This window comes from Streptopelia decaocto (genome assembly GCF_964273445.1).
Source record: "Streptopelia decaocto genome assembly, chromosome: 6".
NCBI classification, from domain to species: domain Eukaryota; kingdom Metazoa; phylum Chordata; class Aves; order Columbiformes; family Columbidae; genus Streptopelia; species Streptopelia decaocto.
The window spans coordinates 24,916,241-24,936,807 of record NC_138660.1 but is presented as its reverse complement, the minus strand read 5'-3'; the positions used below and the strand labels follow the sequence as shown (position 1 = coordinate 24,936,807).

Genomic DNA, 20,567 nt, shown 5'->3' with positions numbered 1-20,567 from the left:
CTACGCAGATTATGAAACCAATCTTGCTTCTGAGGTTGATCAATCCACTAGTGCTTTGGAAAATGTATGCCAATCTGTAAAAAAAGTTCACAGATGAGAACTCCTTGTACAACATTATGAAACTAAGTGTCCAAGGTATAGCTGGTCTCTGTTTATCAAAACTCCTGCAAGTGCAGATAACTCATAATATGAAATGCTACATGGCATCCACATGGTTTTCTGCTTTAACAGGACAGTCTCTGAACTTAACATTTTTTATAAAGTTGACCTAAGAATTGATATTCTGAACATGATCTTTCATCACATGGACTATTATCTATTAGGAAGCTGAAATATACTGGTTCTTGAAGCAAACGCCTCATTCTGATACTTGCTATCTCCGGAAAATGTAATTAAATTTGTATGGTGAAGCTATAGGGAATTACTCGCAGCTCATCTCTCTGTCTTTGACAGAGAATAAAGGCAGCATCCTTCTTACAGGATGGAGAATCCAGATATACACAACAATTTTAGCTTGGATAATAAAGACTCCAGAAAAAGCAGCGAGCAAGTAAAGACTTGGGGACTATCTGCAGCAGGAATCAAGTCCTGCTGGACCTCTTGTCAGCTTTCTCTTGAGGAACTCAGAAATAAGGCTTAAATAGAATAATAAAATACCCTTAGCCCATTTATTATTGTTTTTGCACATTTTTCAAAGCTTCAGCACTGGGTAAGGAAACGTACCCTCTTGATATCAGTGATTGCACTGACGGAGCTGGGATACTTGAAGTAGTCGGCAAGCATGACAATGAGGTGGTCGGTGATGCTGGCGATTCTCTGGAGCTCCACATCTGTTTCAATCAAATAGGCCAGTGTTTCTGCTCCTTCCACTCGCTCCTCCAGCAGTCTTTCCTTACTACACATTCGAACCAAACATGGCAGAGTCTGAAAAGTTAAAGAAAAAAACAACAAAAAAAACCTCACGAACAAACCACCATTGTTTAGTGCATCTTTACCTGAAGCTCAATGAAAAGCACTTAACTCTGGGAAGACCAGTTCTCCAATGGTTGGGGCTCTGTTCACTCAAGCCTTACCAAGCAGAAGTATGAAAATGGAATAACCCCAAGGTTTTTGGCTGTGTAACTCCACTGTCTTTAACAGCATTACACTAGTAGAAAGTGTTTCTCAGTGTTATGTTTTTGGGAACCTAAAATAACCTTTATCCTTCAACTGTTCAAATGATTAAATAGATAAATACTTTATCTTCATTCCACAGGTAAGGAAGCAGAGTTACAGGACTTGCCTACATTTATTAAAAAAGCAGATGCTACCACAAGGATTACCATTTGGGCTGTGAATCTTGCCCCTAACCCTGTGAGCCAAAGCTCCCAGTTCTCTGCTTATCTGCCACAGGAAAATGACATTCAGCTTGACTAAGGAAGAAAACAAGTGGAATTCCATGTCTGAATCACAAAGACAATGTACTTCCCAACTCTTTCCAAGGCCAAATGGACCCAAAATGAGCCCTTTCTTGGAATTCAAGGGCTAGACATTAAGTCACTGGCTGCAAGCACTCAAGAAACACATCTCATCCAACTGTTAGCAATTCCATCTGTTTAAAATTAAACAATATCGACAATTCCAAGGGACACATTTTAACTGTTCCATTAGACCTACAGGTCAGTACAATATAATTAACACAGAGGATTAGGGGACTGTATTAGAGGTGTGAGATGAAGAGCCACAAAGCACACCAGACCTTTTCTGGCCAGCAGGTAAGAGTCTGAAAATGGACTGTAAAGCTGGAATACTTAATTCACATGGTATCACTGGGATGCATCAGTGTTACCGGGACAAACCTTTTGTTATTAGTATTCCAGAGAAATAATTTCCCTTCCTATCAAATCCATTATTTATCACCCTCCTCTGCCTTCTCCCCACCCCGACTGATTTTATTTTTTCATGTTACAGGCCAACCCACTACTCAAACTAGGCAATGAAAATAAATCAAAGCCATTTTGGAAACACACATCCCTGACTATCGTCTAAATGAAGAAAGTTAGACAGCAAAAGTTTCTTTGATAATTTCTGGAAACTCTTTTAGTTTACCAGAGGTCAAACAATTAGTGACTGGATTTACCACAGACTGAGACAGTGTGTTATCTTCAAACTATGAGCTCCTGGAGTGACCTCAGAAGAAAAATTATGTGGGTTGGCAGAACAAGAAGGTTCTGTGCCTTCCTTCTCTTTCATCTACTCTCAAGTATTACAACTTTGAGCAGCTGCTATCAGCCAGCACCTGCCTTTGCCTATGGCAGCCGTCCCCCATTTCCTCTCCCCAGAGCACAACAGTTCTGGAACCCACCACCTGAGCAGGATACAGCCTGGGGTTAAAGCAACCATGGTAGATTCCCAAAGGGAAGAAATTTTCAAAAGAAGAATGAGGTTTGCAGGAGCGAGAGAGGTCGGGAGAGTGGAATTGCAGCTCTTGGATTGCAGAAAGAAGAGAGACCAGGGAACTGGGAGCATCAATTTGGGAAAAAAAGCTAAGTAGGCGAATGAGGAGAAGGATGCAGCTTGGCTTTCTTGCTCGCTCTTAAGATCAGATGCCTGTGCAGAACATTTGCCACTATCGACACTGAAATAAATTGCATTTTGGACCTCCTTGCTTAAAAAGACATAGCGTCACCTCAGCCAACATATGGATTTTTCATCTGTTGTTACCTGGAACAATGAGATACCAAAATCCCACTACCAAAGGCTGCCAGACTGCACTGCCATGGATACCGAAAGGAATTAATACGCTTTCTTATTGCAGTATCTTACGTACAACAAACTCTCCTCCCAGCACTACCAAAGAGTAGGACTAAGGGACAGCACTTGACACACCGGTGATAAGTTTTCCAGTTTAAAATGTAAGCTTGCAGGAGTCATCAGGCGTTTGCACCAGACCACAGTCAGAAGATATTAATCTTATTAAGTAAGGAACGCCTGTAAAAAGCTGCTGGGTCTCAGATGACCCACCATCAAATCCTGACAATGACGGCTTTGCTGATTAGACTCCTCACTCAGTAGAGTCCTTCCAAGAGTACATGTGGTCTTCTCAGTCTCAGTACAGGGGCACATGGGGAAAACATTACTTTTTCATGTATTTAAATGGCATTTCCCCAAGTCTGAACTAATTGTTGTTCTCTGGAATGAAGGATGCTAAAAACATATCAAAAGCTCTGGAGTGTGCCAGACGGTTACAGTAATAATCAAAGCAAGCAAACATGTTTTCTTGTTGCAGTACTACAGTAATACTGCAATGTCTCACGGAGAAACAAGCTGTGTTAGTATTATCTGATCTCTGGATTATATGGCTGCTCATTAACAGCTTTTTTTGGTTTTTTCTTTTGGCTACCTATAGAAGTGTGACTATTAAGAGATTACATTCCTATGGCATTTAATGATATAAAAATCAAATCCAATATTTCAGCATTAGTTTTGTTTTAATAATGAATTACTCTAGCCAAAGTATGAAGTAGACAGCATACAAAAAAATTATGAAACCTGAGAAATCATCCACCTGTGACAGATTCCACATATAGACTGAGCAACTATTCTGACTATAGCCTTGTGAAACAAGCTACTGAAAGACAAACCAATGCTTTGTTCATATTGACAGACCAAGGCAGTAGTGTTGTTTCTATGTTACGTAGAAATGGTGACCAAAATGATTACAAACCTCAAATGGATGTGTTGTCAGACTCTGGGGTATTTGTTCCTGGATACTGATCTTTTAGTATGATTCTTTATTTAAAACTTCTTTAGAAAGGCATGTCACTATAAATGCTTAAAGACACAATGGGAAACTAGGGAACTCATTTTTAAATTTAAAGAACAACTTGTTGCTTTGAAATCTCCAGTGTACCAGATTTTGTGCTGCTTTTTACACAATATGAACAGGATAGCCCTACATGAGAAAAACATTTATAACAGAAAACTGTTTAACCCGCTCACCTTAAGAACAATGCAAGAATCGTCTGTCCGTATTGCTCCAGCTCTGCACATGGAAGTAAGGCTGTAACAACATAATAAGATATATATTCACCTATCATTGGTTTTTATGCACTTAAGCAAGATGTTGCAGAACAAACAGCTGTACTAAAGACATGCACTCCCCTTCACTCTGCCATTGATTTAAATACATTTGTGCTCACTGGACGTGGGCACACAAGCTACCCCAGGTGGACTTTTAAGCAGATTTCTGGTACAGGACATCTTGCTGGAGCACAGATGGATACGTACACCACATGCTGGGCAAAAAAGGTCTAACCATCAGACATGATTGATCCACAAACCTCTTCTACCAATTAAAAAAACCTAAATGAATAGCTTCAGTGAAGATAAAGGAGCAATATGCATAGACCTGTCCTTTGCTGCACTTAAAACTATCAGGAGAACATCAATATAGGGTTGGTAGCCTGACAGCTTCATCAGGAACTGTTTGTGCTTTGCATTAGCCTGGGAGATGTGGTATCATCATGATGCTTGTCCACAGGCAAGTCTTAAAACTGCTGGATTAAGTGCATCCTTGCTAATGATGAACCCAATCGAGTTCTGACATTGAACCGAACCAGCACTTGTTCTTGATTAGACAACAACTCAGTGGAGATGACAACTCCAAGGTCTCAAACTACAGCATCGACAGACAACAGACAAATGCAGAAGTTGCTTTGTTAATTTATCTGTACATGTGCTCCAAGCTACCAGGAATGTCAAGTAGTTCGCCCACCAATAAACATGTTCTACATTGAAGTGATTTATAGTTTCTACCTGCTCTGCTACAAGGAAGCGGAATGAAGCTGGAGGGTAACTGCTCTACATTCAGTGCAGCAACAGTCAAGTGTCTTTTGAACTAAGCCATTGTAACTGGCTTTTATCATGACACAGTTGTGGTTAAAAAAAATAACTGAAATTCAGTAAAGGTGACTTAAAACCAACATGTTTGAACTCTCAGCTGGGCAAGTTAAAAGTGTACATAGCATCAATTAGAATTGCTCAGCAAAGAAGCAGTAAAATGTAAACGTAATGTAACCACAACATATTTCTTTGCATTCCTGAGCTCTTTACAAGTTCTTCCACCTCTCAGAAGGTAACATCACTGATCATGTTCCAGACACCTACTAGTGACAGACACAGCTAAAATCCCATCATCAGAAGTCTTTTAACATATTATTTCTTGGAAGTGCAAAGGTAAGACTTGACTGCTAGCATAGAGATCATTCTATAAACTCCTCTTTCCAAGCCTTGCAGCTGGCAGCAGCAAATACTCATTTTCACACCCGAACAATCAAGAGGAAAGTGCCCGTTTTGCTGGGAGCAATTCCGGTAATTTTGGTGGAAAAGGTTACTGCTCTACTTGTAGCTACAAATCACTCTCCCGAGAGGCTTTACTGCTCTTCCCTCTGGGCCAAAACTGCTGCTCAAGGGAAGAATCTTCAATCCGTTTCAATCAAGAGGTACGAACCTGGGTCTTCCAGATCTACTTCAATTGTTGAAAAACAAAGGAAACTTAAGACAGTTTTGTATGCCAGTCCAGATTTAAACAGAAATTTAACAAAAGGCTTCACGAATGCATAAAAATCCCCTTCCATGGGCTCTACTAATAAATCGGAGAGGAACTGCAGATTAATTGACCAAAGCTGAAGTGAAGACTAATTTAGGAGCAGAAAGAGGACCTGTGACAATTTCATTTACTACTCTCATTAGAAAAAAGAGAGAGAGTCTGGCTTGGAGGGAATCACATAGGGAGCTGACTTATAGAAGAAAGGCTAGTAGGTCTTTGCGAGGCCCCCAGGACTGTCATGAAATGGAGGCCTTGAGTGCCCTACTAAGAAGGATGACTGCACATGGACTAGTCAGAAACTCAGCCTGAAACTCAAGATACTGGTTTGTCTTCCATTTTCCTGCAGTTTTCTTTTTTTGCTTTTCACTGCATCATTTTCTTCCATGCTTTCAAAGGTTCGGTTGAGCCAAAGTGCTGCAAAGCAACAGCAGAAGGTGGGATTGTCTACCCAGCTCCTTCCCATTTGGAGCAGATCTGTAAAGAACAGCAACGGACCCAAGAGATGGTCCAGAGTCAGAACAATTCTTTTAACTCCAGTCTGCCTTCATGACTTACCAACTGCCTTATATCTTGAGATATATATATATATTAAAATACTAATTTCTAAAACTGAATTGTCTATGTATCATCTGAATTTTCAAAGAAACACAGAAATCAATCAGAACCAAGACTGCTACAAGGCAGTTAATTCAACTTGCCTTCTTCACTAGGAGCTACCTAACAAAACCAGTAAAACCAGACTGCATAGACCAGTTGTGGCTGGAAGGGAATGTGGGATGTCCCCACACAGATCTCACACATGGAGTGGGATTCCCATCCTAAACCAACTTCCCCCTCATACACACCTTTATAACCGCTTTCATGAATGGGTTCAGTCACGGTAACCTGGCAAGATGACAGATGAGGCCGCCCTGCCTACTCAGCTCATTCCTCACTCAGAATCTCAAGACATTGTGCTCAGACACGTGCCAGGGAAATTGTCCAGTGAACTGAACCAGAGAACTCACTGATCCAGGTCAAAACAAGCCACCAAAATCTATAAGAACCATCAAAGAATACACCAGTGACCAAACTCTTGAGTTATGTTTGATTATAGTAGTTTGTAGTGATGGGTAATTTTACCTCTTTAACTCCCTGAAGTCATTTATTCCATTATTATCAACATAACAATAGGAAAAGAGTCTTAAAGGGAATAAATGCCCAGCTTAGGAAGTGAGTGTAACCCTAGTGATGCTGTTATGAAACCTGGTCACATTTTGTCACACGGCAGAAAGTCATCATGAATATGAGCACACAGAAATGTGCCCACACCAGACAGACAGTTTGATTTGAACTAAAAAAAAGAAATCATTAACAACATTAATTCTGCTATGTGAGCACACAAAGCTGTAAGAACAATCTATTGTAATTAGAACAGCTGGGAAGCAGGACTAGCTCTGCTCTCTCATCATCTTAGTGCACACAGTTCTCAACGTACCACAGCCCCAGTCACCTGAGTCCTGAACAGCGGTGCAACAACAACGTTAACTTTAATGACATGATGATATTTTGGTATTATGCTCTGTAAGTACACATGACTGACCACAGCCTATTCTAAGTAAAACTGATCATAAAATCCAGGCTACTTGTGAAAACTGCAGTTCAGCGTATGAAAATCCGTATGTCTGAACACACGTTACTGACAAAACTGCTACCCAGCAATATTTTTTTCCTATTCATATACAGCAAAGAGTGGAAGTTATGCTACAAAGATTATTAGGTGAGAACCACTTCTTCAAGGATTTAGATAATGCAAACAATACAATTGTTAAGATTTTAGATCACATATTACTTTGCAACAAGCAAAAAGGAACAGTTAAAAAGTATTAAATTGCATACTATTTCATTTTAATTCCTGATGAAAATTACCATTTGGCTGACGTGAGCTGCATTTCAATGGGCTTGTCCCTTTGTAACATCTTCACAAAAATTTGCGGTAACAATTCTCCATCGACGGACACTGCAAGCAATGAAAGAGAACTCCAAGTAATTCTAATTCAGCCAATCGATAAAATGAGTGTCAAATAAGCAAGAGCACCTTTAGACTTACCATTTACAAGAGTCATGGATACCTGTGGGTTTTCAAAGGCTAGAACTGAGAAGCATTTCAATGCTTGCATTCGAACCTGTGTAAAAACATAATGTAGATGAAGTATTAATGTAATTGCAAACTTGAAAGCAAAATTGGTCTCTACTGCTGTATTGTCTTATAGAAAATAATTCTGTATAATCAATAAGAAATGTAGATGATGAATAAAAGGCAGATGGAAACATCTAACTCACACCATGACTCCTGTGATCTTCTGTTGGAATTATCCTTCTGTAGGGTATGTTGTGAACATGACAAGCAAGGATAAAACTTGGGAACCAGTCAGTCAGAAATACTGGTCTTATTTGTGACACCTCACAAACACACAATTACAACAAAAGAATGGAGGTATCATAACAATAGTATTGTTTCTCTCCAGGACTCATAAGTATGTAAGAGAATCAGAAATACATGTTGTTGAGATCCATATTTCAGAAGCCTTTAAAGCAGAGTTAATAAAATGTCTAAAGAGAATCAACCAGTTGAAGCGATTCAAAACTAAACTTAAAACAAATATATACCATAAGTACTAATGCCATTGCAGAGCCCCAAGTATTATCTGTACAAAAAGGATTCACAAATTTATTCAAGTTGGATCTTCCTCCTTCAGTCCAAAACCATGCCTTGGTTTAATTGAACAATATTTCATGGTTGCCAAAGTCACGCTAGGCTATGAAGTCTTTATAGCCTCTTTTTTGAAGACCAACCATTATCACCTTCTCAAATGAATAATCTAACTTAGTTCAGATATTAGTCTTCACCTTCTACAGTTGCACATATTTAAGCTGTCTCTGTGTCTTCCCATATTTCTGTTACCACATTCTTAGTGTGAAAACGAAGCAAAGGGACCAAGATTTTGACATGTAGAATCCTGTCATGCAGAAAGCAGGTCTGGGGCCATCCCACCCTCCCTGGCAAAAAGTCTTAGAAACATGGAAGTCCAGGGGCAGACAACAACAGCAAAGACAATCACACTTTTGTGTGTGAATTTTATAATATCTAATCACAGCCACAGTAAGATCTCGTGAGTAGTAGTGAAGTCTTAGGAGGAACAGATACCAGGCTCCCTCGCTTCAGAACAAAAGCCTCGCTTGACAACACTTCCATTTACTTTACAAATGATCTAGTCAATACAGTGTATGATCCAAAGCAGCAGGGAGCAGAGATCATGTACCAAAAAAGCTCTGGAAAAAGTCAAACCCACAGCTCAAGAGCTGTATTCCTGTCAGAAGGAAGTCAGGGCTGGGGGATAAAGGTTCTAATGAAAACCACTGAAGTCTAGCTGGAAGTTAGCTATTCATACAATATTGCTCTATTAAAGATATTAAAATCAGCACGATGACTACTTTCTTTGCTAGTAATGTAAGGGTGATTAGTTCAGTAGTTATAAGAAGAAACAGTGAATGTAAGCATTTGGAAAGAGATGTAAATAGAGTCCTGAACCCATCACCCCTAACGCTGCTGTAAAAGCTGTAGGCCCTTTGTGTAACATCTCAGCAGTGGTTACACAATTATACTTGTAATGACAGAACACATGGGGCAGACATTTGTAGAATCAGCTGGCTATGGAACAATCCCAACACCAAACCAGTTTGTTGAAAAAAAATGGGAAATTCTCTTGGCAGACGTAGACAAACTCTTCTCGCAGGGACTGAAATCCCATTTTGAGGGTTTCTGCTGTTTATTGATGTGGACCTGTCACCTAAATCACCTGAGATTGCTGGTCACGACCTTAAGTATTGAAAAATAAAGCAAGTTTTTAAATGCTGTCTTTTCCTGTCAAGTTCTTCTTTGGCTGAATAGTAAGAAACTGGATAAGTATGAGAATGAGATGGCTTATGCTCCACAAAAACGTATCACTTACATTAGAGGTCTGAGAATGTCTAATTACTGCAGAACACTAAGAAAGCAGCTGAGACCACAATGAAGCTCTTAATCCTGGGAGTACTGACAGAGGAAAGAGTATGAAGAGCAGCTCAGTATGTACACCTGGAATTTAAAGGCCTGACCAAACTAGCAAAGAAGGAAATAGAGAATACTTTATACATCTCTGCAGTAAGGAAGGGCTAAAGAGATATATTTTACACGTATCTTGTTAGTGAAAAGGCAACTTGAGAACTCTACCTTGCTCTGATTTCCTTATTTTAAAGCAGCTCTTGGAAAAAATTAGGGAAGGTTCAAAGCCTTTATAAAAGGTTCCAAGCCAAACAGCTTGGAAAATTCACCTCATGATAGAGTCAAAAAGGACAGCTAATGGGAGAAAGAGAAAAATGTTGCCTGATCATAGTTAAAACTAATTGGTACAGAAAGACAGAAAACAGAAGTGTATCAGTCTCACTAACAAAATATTAAAGATCACATACTTTCTACTGCATTTATTAAAAAAAACCCAAAACCAAACAAAAAGCAACACACAAGATTAACAAATCCCTGGACCAGAGCACCCAATTTCCCTTCGCTTGAAATTCTCATTTAAACACTGTTTTTCCTGCTGAAAGATACTTTATCCAGAATGATACAAACAGACAATCACAACTATCTCATCCAGCCTGCTTCCGATAAAACAGAAATGGCATAATAACATGTTAGATTTTTTGCATTAGATATTGTAATAAAAATAACTCAAGACAAACCTATAGTTTTTATAATCTTCATTTGGATCCCTTTCATAAATATATGTCAAACACGGAATAATTTTAACGTCTTACTTTGTAGGAGGTGGAGACTAAGAGATGTGCGATATTCTGAACAGCTCCATGGTTAAATAAGATTGTCTGGTGATCTGGACCCTTCAAAGGAAAACATAAAACAATTTATTTCTTTAGAAGAACATTTAAGAGGTTTCCACTACCTGCAACTTACTGTTAAGGATTAAAGGCAGATTTACTAACATTTACTTTGTCATCCGCTGGCATATCAACCTTTTTTTTAATAAACAAGTCCAACTATTATTTTGTCAGCATTTGTCCTCTTCTGGTAATTATTTCCACTCTCTTCTTCAATAGACAATGAAATTAATTTTCCCAAATGAAGAAATATAGATGGAATACTTATGTTTCTATGCTTCATATTGGAAACAATCGAGAGCTCCTGATTTTCTCTACAAATCATATAAAAGATCCTCAATCACTAACATCTTCTTCACTGGTAATATTAAGCATTTTCAACAATTCCAGCCTCAGAAGAGAGGGAATTAATTCTGAAACTGTTTCCAGACAGAACGTGACAGTGCTTTGAGAACACATTCAGATTTTCTTCCCACGGATTACTTTAGTTTCAAACATATTTAGCCATAAAGCCAGTCAGCCATCACCCATTTATTGACTTCAGGATCTAAGGCAGCAGTGGCCAATACCACCAATATCTTTCCAAGATTTAAAAGTATTTGGAATGCAACACAAATACTGAATTCTGCAGTAGAAAGGTCTTAGAACTTCTGTACGACAGGCTCGACAACGCTTTATTTTCACGTTTGAGATACAGCTGGAATCAGATTCCTCTTATATTCAAAAGAACATCCCTTACCGCTAAGGGGAAAAAAAAGCATAAAATTACTTTTAGATGTAACATATCTGGTGCTTTAAGAGATGCTTCAGCTGCTACTGCCACCAAGAGCTTTCTACCAAAAAATGCAATTAAAACAGCATGGTTTAAGTAGGAAAACAACTTACATTGGCACACAGAAGTGGCTGAGGCAATGATTTAAAGCCGCAGCTATGCCAGCGTTGAAGCTGAAGAACAGATATTAAAATATGTGAACATAATGAATGAACTTAAAATAAAAGAAATCATATTGACCTAGATAGTTTTAGTAATTCACAAGTATTAGTGATTTCTCAACAAGTTGCAGATGATCAATTAGGTGCAAACAGGACAAATGCATGGACAGGTGACACTTGGAGTATCCTTAGTTGCATAACTAAATGTACATGAAAATATCTAATCTGCACACATCATGTTTGGGCATTAAAGATGCCAGACTGGTTTGTGCAATCAGGTTAAGCACTAACCCATAAATAGGGACAGCTTCAAATAGAAATGTGAAAACTTGAGAATATAATGCATCATTTCCAAGCAGCTCAGGCACCAATTTAATAGCAAAGCCTTCTGAATTTGTTTCTCTTTGGATATACAGAGTTCCAGGGGTCAGTCCTACTATGCTCATATTTTTTTTCCAAATATGACTGAACAGCATAATATTTCAGGACTAGAAATCACACTTCTTGCATGATTTTCTATCATACAATGTCCATTTGAAATAAAGCAGTAGGATAGCACCATGTAACAATTCATTCCACCATGACATTTGAAAGGCTGGTATCTAAATGCAGATGTACCTTGGCTCAGGGCTCCAGCACCAGGCCTAAGATCACAAAAAAAATACATCCTCAGAATGGGCTCTCGCAGACATGGGATTTTAATTTTCAACTGGTGGTGAAATTATTACTTATATTTTAACGTGGTGACATCTCTGTGTAAGTTCCAGGCCCACCTTTTCAAATCATTCACACACCTGTGTGTTTCCAAATGCACACCTTATCCCTTTTTATTTGACCATTGAAATAGTAAAGCGTACCTACTCAGACCACTTTCTCTGGAAACAAATCAATTGTGATAGAATCTTAAAAAAGCAAACTTTGACTTGCATTTTAGCATTCCACATACATCGACCTGATTTCAGTCTACTTATTTGCCTGTATGTTGGCAGAATCCTGGCTCTGTACGCTAAGAACTGCATCTGCTCCCCCTGTAAATCAAGGCTTTCCCTTGCTTAGGATGGCTCTCCTCCAGGGTCACTATTTTCCACCAGTTAATTTTAACTCTAAAAATGCAGTGAGAAGCAGTAAAAGTAAGTGGTAAATGCAGAAAACAGCAGTGATATGCTAGGAGCCTGAACTGAGGATTGAAGAGAACACAGAGATTTCAGCAGGCAAGAAAGAAACCTGAGTAGACCAACCAAACAAGATTTTGGCAAGGAAGAGAAAAAATGCATGTATAAGATATAAGCAGAGAACAGTGCGCAGGGAGGAGGGTAAGAGCTATATGTTACTATTAGTTTAATGAACAAATCTACTAAGATGAGGAAAGAGAGGAATCAAAGCACCAATCTCTCTTATAACATATGCCAAGCCTTACCTAAATATAAAAACTTATAGTCACTTATTTCTTCAAGAAAAAAAATCAGAAAGGTTCTCTCACTCAACTCATGGCCTTTTTGGGGGGAAGATGGAGTCTTCATTAAAAATGTAGTGAATACTAAAACCGGCAGTATTTTTTTTAATTATAAGAACATATTTGCCTATTCACATGTATAAGAAAATCCCATGCAAATTCTGCTGCACTGTATTAGATGTATTTTGTTACGTCTGAAAATACAGCAACTGACTTTGATAATCAGACCTGAAACTGAAGAACTTAACAAAAAAAAGGCGGCATTTTAGATATTTGTTGAACAGCTGCATTTGCCGGGGCAAGAGAGAAATGCGTTCTTCAGCCATTTCACATTTGTGACCAAGTGGTTACTCAAATATTTTTCTTTGTTACACAGCTAATGTTTATTCTGTAAATGCAGCTATTTCTTAATCCTCATACCCAATTCTTGCGCATTCACGTTTCTATCTGCTCACACAAGCAACTTGTTCTTTCCAAAAACTTGGATGTTTCAAAACGTTTGCTGTAAAACGTGTTGGAGCGAGATCCAAGGGGTGCAGGCAGCATCCAAAACAGTGAGTCTGTAAGACTTTCCTTACTCTACTGTTGTTAAGTGACAGGGCATTTGCTTTGTTACCAATATATTTGATCTGTAAGTCAGCAGGAGCTATTGGAGCTACAAGTAACTCTCTTGGAAAGAGACGACAGTAACTGTTTTCCTGTTGGATTAATTACCTGAGGTTAGTCAGCAGTTCTCATGCAGCCAACAGGGTTTATATTGCTCCAGAGCAAACTCCCAATTGTATAAACTGAATTCTATACCACCCTATATCAGCCCTGTGCTATTTTTCTTATAAGTCAACACAGCCCCGTTTTTCACCTGTTCAAAATACTCAGCCTATCAAGGAGACTTTCAAGGGCCACAAACACGAGCTGCCTCACTGCTGTATTTTTCCTCTTAAAATATCAAATTCTTTTCCCAATGTTAGATCTGAGTTGCCACAGCCCAATGTAGGATTCTGTCTTAATGTTGCCTTTAAACAATTGTATAAATCTTGGCAACAGAATTATGTTTTTATATCACACTACAGTTTTCACTCCTCAGTTTCACTTAACAGAAGAAATGCAATCGGATGAATGTCTATAAACAACAGTCAAGGTAGAGAAAAATACGTTTTTAACAAAGGAATTATTCCGAGTTCCAGAAGACTCATTATAAATAATAAGGTAGAAAGATATTTTTCGAGGTAAATACTTAAACATTCATAAATTTTGGAACTTTTCCATTTGTTAGTCTGGGAGATAAATATAATCTATGGTCTTTTAGTTTTAAACTGTTTCTAAAAGGGAAAGATGCTGGACAAATCTGATTTCCTACACTGAATTATTTTGATACAGTTACTGTATAATCCATGGGTACAGTAACTACCAAAAATGGCAACAATAATATAAAAACAGCAGTGTGTGGAAACTTGGAGAGAAAAACCTGAGTATGGGGTGGGATTGCTGCTGGTTTTAAATTAGTTTTCCCATCTCAAGAGAATTGCAGGAATGAACACCTATCTGGATAAACCTGTAAGTGGTAGAGTTGAAGGGAGAGGAGCGTTTTTCTTCTTCTCAACCTACAGTACCTCTTGGAAAACTTCTCTGGATTTAAACCTTGACAGCAGGTGCAAGAGCTCCACAAAGAGATGCTCCAGAGGAAAATCAATAAGCCTTCCAAAAACTGTACTGATAACAGTGCAGATTGATATTTGTCTAGACTGCTGACTTTGTTTAGTAACCAAAGGTACAAATAAATACACACACCCTATAAAAATGCACTTAGTTGCATATTTTTTTTATGGTAGAGAAACATATATCAACCCCAAGAAACCTGTCAGCAAATCCAATGCAATGACAGTTCAGATGCTGTCACAAAAGGCACCATCATCTTACACAGTTTCTTATATAGCAGAAACACAAGTTGCATAAAGAAAATGTATTCTCTTCCTTACTTTGCAGCAATGTGAGAAGATCTGACATATGTATTCCTGTGTATATCGAGACCTACTGAGCAGTGCCATGAGGTGGGAGATAACTGTAGCATCCTGGAAACAAGTCAGAAAAGAAAACAGTGTTAACACTGTATTTCAGCATCACTTCTTCAGAGTTTATTGTTTAAAAGAGCACTCCCAATTATCCACTCAGTGTTCCCCTTCCACTGAAACGTGTATGAACACAGAACAACTCAATTAAAGTATAATAGTACAGGAGAGACTTCAAGGCACAAGTGACAGTTCTGAGCCAAATCCTCATTGAAAAAAACAAAAGGTCAAAGCAAGTTAGGTATAAAACATGTGGTATTTCTCTCCAGAATCTTTACTTCATGAGAAAACAATAAAGGTACACCCTATAGGCTCTACTAGGTATCTGTGATGCTAATGACAGAGGATTCCAAATAAATCAGCAAAAGAAAACGGTTACATTCAAGTTCCCTTTGAAAACACATCCAGTTACTTAAGCTGTGTGGGAAGTTACAAAATTACAACGTTTTAAAGCTTTCAGTTACTTTTACCAGTACATTTTAGGAGCAGCAACTGCAAGAAACACTGATCATTTTAGTTTGGCAAGGTGGTAAACCAAATTACTCCCATGAGATAAAGGGTGCAGAATAGAGAAGATGAACGAGTTTTCCTTTTCAAAGGACTGATGCTATACTGACCCTACATAACTCAGACTCTTTGTTTTACCTGCAGGAGAACGATGAATTGCAACCCTCTGGCCAGGAAAAGATGAATTAAAATTACAGCAAAGTCTTCATGCTCCCCAGCTACTTTTCCAGCAAGGAAAGCAGCACTGCCCTCATTGTTTTAATGACTACAGCTTCAGAGATACACAGCTGCTCACGAACAGTTTGATTTCCCTATTATTTGGGAAATTCCCAAGCACTTTTTTATATTAGCAAAATAAACATGTACATCTCTCCTACTTGTACATATATTTGGGATTAGGCAAAGCTTTGCACTATTTATATTTTTATTTTTAATATGCATAGAAACACACAGAGAATAAAACCAACTTGTTTCTACTGCTTGTTTCTCAGTAAGTGGGAAGGACCAATGCACCACAGCATCATTTGCCATTTCAACATCCTATGGAGGGCAAGTTCCTTAGTAGAAACTGGAGTTCTGCGAGGCACACCAGCCATATACCCATGCTTGCTGCACACTTATGGGCTTAGGAAAAGCAAGGGACCAACTACTCTAAGCATGATTAAGGTCTGGTCATCAGTAGCTCCATCTGATCTCCTGCCTTTGCATATGGCACATACACAAACACATACTTCTTTGCAAATTCAGAACCAAAGGCCTGCAAGGAGCTGCTTTGGCTGCAGGGCAATAGCGGACATTAAATCCCCAAGTATATTGTAACAGCACTGAGTATGTTTATCAGAAAAGAATCTAGAAAGAGTAAAAAGATATGTGGACATTACTGACTTCCAATTAAATGCCAATTGTGATTATGTGTCAATATGAGGTTACATACTTCCACGTTTTTTCCTCATCTTAATACTTCAGTAACAAAGGATCTTTCTAGCAACCCTAGCAAGCAACATTGAGTCTACACTCGTAATTTGTAGTTAAAACAATGAGGCTCAGAAATCCATTAAAATGTTGTCTGCTAATGAAGACTAGTTCCAGGCAGCTTATGACAAATATCTTATACATCACACATATCATAACAAAATTACTGCCCATCCAAACAGAATTCAGAGAGAATTAACAGTTGCTTTTACCTGCTTGGATCCCAATACCTCCCTGCTTTCTTCATATTCCATTTTAATGTTAAAACAAAATTGGCAAGATCTATTCTTAAAACTTTTCAACAATTATTATCCTTTTTTTCTAAGTCAGAAAACTGAAATTCTTACATTCATCCAAACAATTCAAATTCAAGTTCTCTAAGATAGAATTCATCATTTCAGAACTCTCATTTTCAGGAAGTGGTTCAGATGAGAGAATGTTTAGCCTTGCTGCACGGGCTGAGCCAACACAAGTCAGGAGGAACAAGAGAAGTAAAGCGTTAGAAGGTGACCTAGATTCCTCCTTCAGTAACTGCACATCACTGAGCTGCGGTGAAACGTGCGTTCACTTCACACTGTGGTTTGATTGCTCGTTAAATACCCGGTTATTAATCAGTGTAACATACCCTGCTCTGCTCTGTAGCCTTGTCCTCTTTATTGTTCCTCCTCCCCTTCACCAAGCCTGGTCGATCACCAGGTGACGTTAGGTTTTCTATCCCAAACCTGAACAAGTTTGCCTTTCACTTAACATTACTGGCTCACGTAAGATGGAAAAATGAGATTTCTGAAGCTTCATTGTCTTGACAGCAGGGAGAACCTCGTCCTGCTGCAGAGCCTTCGTTCTCCAAGCTTCCTGTGAGGACAGACTCACTCAGGGCAGGGAACATACCTCTTCAAGGCCAGTGTAGCGGCTGCAAATAGCGATTTCTCAATAAATTGTACCTGGGTCCTACCAAGAAAAACGGGATCACAACTGAGAACATCTATGAGGGAACATGCAGAATACCTGCATTGGCTGGAAGGGTTTTCTGTCGCCAGACCCATGCTTTTTGTTTTAAATAGAATAGCAAAAGCTGAAGCAACAGGCTACCAGTCAAACTGGATTTGACGTTGTGCTTGAGTCTACTCAGCAAGCCCAAACCACACCTGGCTACATGTACAAAACACCTGCAAATATAATCTTACCATTAAAAAAAAAAAAAGTCTGCATGTATATCTGCATCTTAGCAGATCCCTCACCCTGGGACTCCATGTCATTCGTCATTTCCACTTGCAGGATGGTCAATAAATCGGCATCAGCACCAAAAACCGTAGCATTCCCATGGAGGAAGTCTCCACAAGATGCCTTTGCCTTGCACAGGAGGGCTGGACCCAGCTCGCTGTTCTGCAGCAAACATGCTGTAAAATCTCAGTATCAGACACTACGAGTCTGGCTTTTTTGGGAGTTCAGTGTTCATTCAGCTCAACACCACACAGACAAGTCTTCACATTTGCTCAGTCCAGGTTTTAAGTTCCTAAAGGAAACAGCCCAAATGTTTACACCTCTGAAGAACTCATTTGTGTTTGGAACTGAACACAGTTGCTCAAAACTTCCAGGAGTTTATCCTTCAAGTTCCTGTCTATAAGTAAAGGTTCAAAAGTCAAGATGCAGTTTCTGCCACACAGCACTTCTGCTGGGAGCAGTATTCAGGTTATTGTGGATGACGTGTTGTTGTTATTGTTTGGGGTTTGGTTTTTTATTGCGTTGGTTTTTAAATGAGATTTTCTGTTTATTTCAAACAGCTCTCATTAAAACACGTGCATATCCTTGATCTTAACTGAGAAGTCCTCTGAAACCTCCAGAGTGACTGTAAAATCCTTGGAGACATTGAGCTAAGTCATAATATCTTGCCTTGAAAATAGTCCTGGCCAAAGTTTGAGAGACAGCATCCTCCGTGCAGTCACACCACAAAGAAATTCTTGGAAAAGTTTCTATCTCTGATACAACTCGGGAACCAATTTTTCAGAAGTGTTCTCCAGAACTGCTGGATGAGAATAAAAAGCCATTGACAAACTTAGTCTCTTACCTTCCAAAATAGGACCTGCTAAAGGCAGAACTCAAGAGGCTGCTGCATGAGCCCTTTCATTCATTCAAGACCTGAAGCTACGTGGAGCTGTTGTGATCAGAACCAGAGGGAGCATGGTAGCTAAACAAGAACTTTAAGTTCCTCCTGTTATTCCCAGTGTCAGAAAAGGAGAGTGGCTGCCATAAATTGTTGCTTAGGCCTATAATTACTTCTTTAATTGCAAAGACAACTTCTCAACTGCTGCCTTGTGAAACATGCCTTGCAGCAGTGGCTACACCTTCCAAGAGATACAAAAATGTCTCCTCTTTACAACAGATCCATATTCATTACTTTTCAAAGCACAGCTTTGGGTATTCCCACAGGAGAATCAAAAAAAGCAGCTGATTTGCAGAAATAGGATCTTAAGCACAGTCATAAAATATTCAACTTTCAGGTGTCCAGCTGGAATGGGAGATTGGAAAATGGGTATTACAGCTGCAACTGAAGAACAAGGGCACCCTCACCAGGTGATTGCTTCCTGTAGCTCTAGTTAATTAAGGGACATCACACTGAGCTGAATAATAAATGGGGTAGCAGAGTTCTCGCGCCACTGTTGTGTGGCAAAGAAAATAAAGGATGAAACAGAAAATCCAGTATCTAAGGCATATTGTTCCCACAATGTCAACGGTAATTTCACATTTCTGTACATACTCTTCCACTTTCTCTCCCTTCAAGATATCAAGTCTCTCCTCCGAATAGGGAGCAATTAACAGCCTCCATTGAGCACTGATCCCCAGAAGAGGTAGGGATTGCTAACAGAGATGATCTTCAGCCCTGATTTTGGATGCTGAGAGCAGGAAGCAGGTGTCCCCGCAATGATGAACTCTTAGAGGTCAACTCAGTGGAATCTGGGACCATAAAGTGGAGTCAAAGGAAGGAACAGAGGCACGAGGAGGCAACTCTCGGATCTTGCAGGAAAGGTGTTTTCAGTGGTCACACATACAATCTGCATTGAGTCTTTTCCTGTTGAACAATCAAAAAATCAACTGGAAGAAAACAGCAGTGAACAGTAGAGAACAAAGCTGGCTGATTACACATGCTAAGTGCAGAGTAATCTGTGAAGAGCTCCAGAAAGACTTTGTGAGATGGACTAACTAGCAAATGGAATTCAGAATAGGTGTATGGTAAAACTGAGTCCACAGAGGAACTTACATACCTATTTCTGGTATGATAGATGTAAGAAATCATTAGAAAAAGAACAGCGAACAAAACAGACATCATTTCGGAACTGCATAACAACTAGACAAAAGTCATGAAGAAAATCTGCTGAAGACTGTTAACACACAGAAATTGTCTCTAGTAACAACATACACACCTGAACCATGGAGAAAGGATGAAATCTCAGCTCACTTCACCCCTTCCACTGAGACAAAGGAAGAAGGAAGCACACACATCCTTCTTTGCCTTCCTTCCAAGTGACTGTGATCGATGTGGGGCTGCCAAGAGACAGCAGCGCCTGCAGACAGGGCTGCACATCCACAGCTTTGTCCTGGCACCTTAACACCGTCAGCACCCAATGGCTCACACGCTCCAAGCGGAACTCAAGATTATAGAAACGGCAGGGGACATTTTCTATCCTCCTGTCAGTTAAATGTAAATCACACGTATATTAACTTAAAGCAAAGGAATTTTAGAGGTGAAACTCTTCAACGTGAAGTGCAAAAACTAAGCACACACCCTCATGTCTGGTGTGGAAGCACAGTGTCTGATAAAACGTTAAGGTTTCAGAAACTAACTTTTGCCTATATAGCTGTGATAACGGTACCTGTAAATACAATTTATTTACTCCCTGATATTGCACATAGGCCTGAAAATTTTAGGTTTGTTCTTTATCAGTGTGCTACCTTGTGGACCATCTCATTTCAAATATTGCTATAAAAGTTAGGTGAGCCAGGTGCCCTAAGCACAGTTGAGAAGTGCTGACACTGTTGGTCAAACAAGTCCTTGTTACTACTGCAGACAACAAGATTTTTCACTCCCACCAACTCTGTAGGTTTTAAAAGGACTAAATAATCTGCTTACAACTTA

At 39.2% G+C, this 20,567-nt stretch overlaps 1 protein-coding gene across 5 annotated transcripts in view; it reads right to left on the bottom strand.

The window, feature by feature from the left end:
• ARMC8 (armadillo repeat containing 8) overlaps positions 1–20,567 on the bottom strand; it is a 64,900-nt gene that overhangs the window by 13,404 nt on the left and 30,929 nt on the right. For 3 of the 5 annotated variants that reach the window (XM_082055178.1, XM_082055182.1, XM_082055180.1), the window contains 7 exons: positions 14,867–14,959; positions 11,390–11,449; positions 10,427–10,507; positions 7,680–7,755; positions 7,499–7,589; positions 3,982–4,042; positions 724–924 (listed from right to left, as the gene is read on the bottom strand). In XM_082055178.1, the coding sequence (XP_081911304.1) occupies positions 724–924; positions 3,982–4,042; positions 7,499–7,589; positions 7,680–7,755; positions 10,427–10,507; positions 11,390–11,449; positions 14,867–14,959 (663 nt within the window). The remainder of the gene's footprint in view (positions 1–723; positions 925–3,981; positions 4,043–7,498; positions 7,590–7,679; positions 7,756–10,426; positions 10,508–11,389; positions 11,450–14,866; positions 14,960–20,567) is intronic. The other 2 variants (XM_082055179.1, XM_082055181.1) reach the window with 1 other exon arrangement.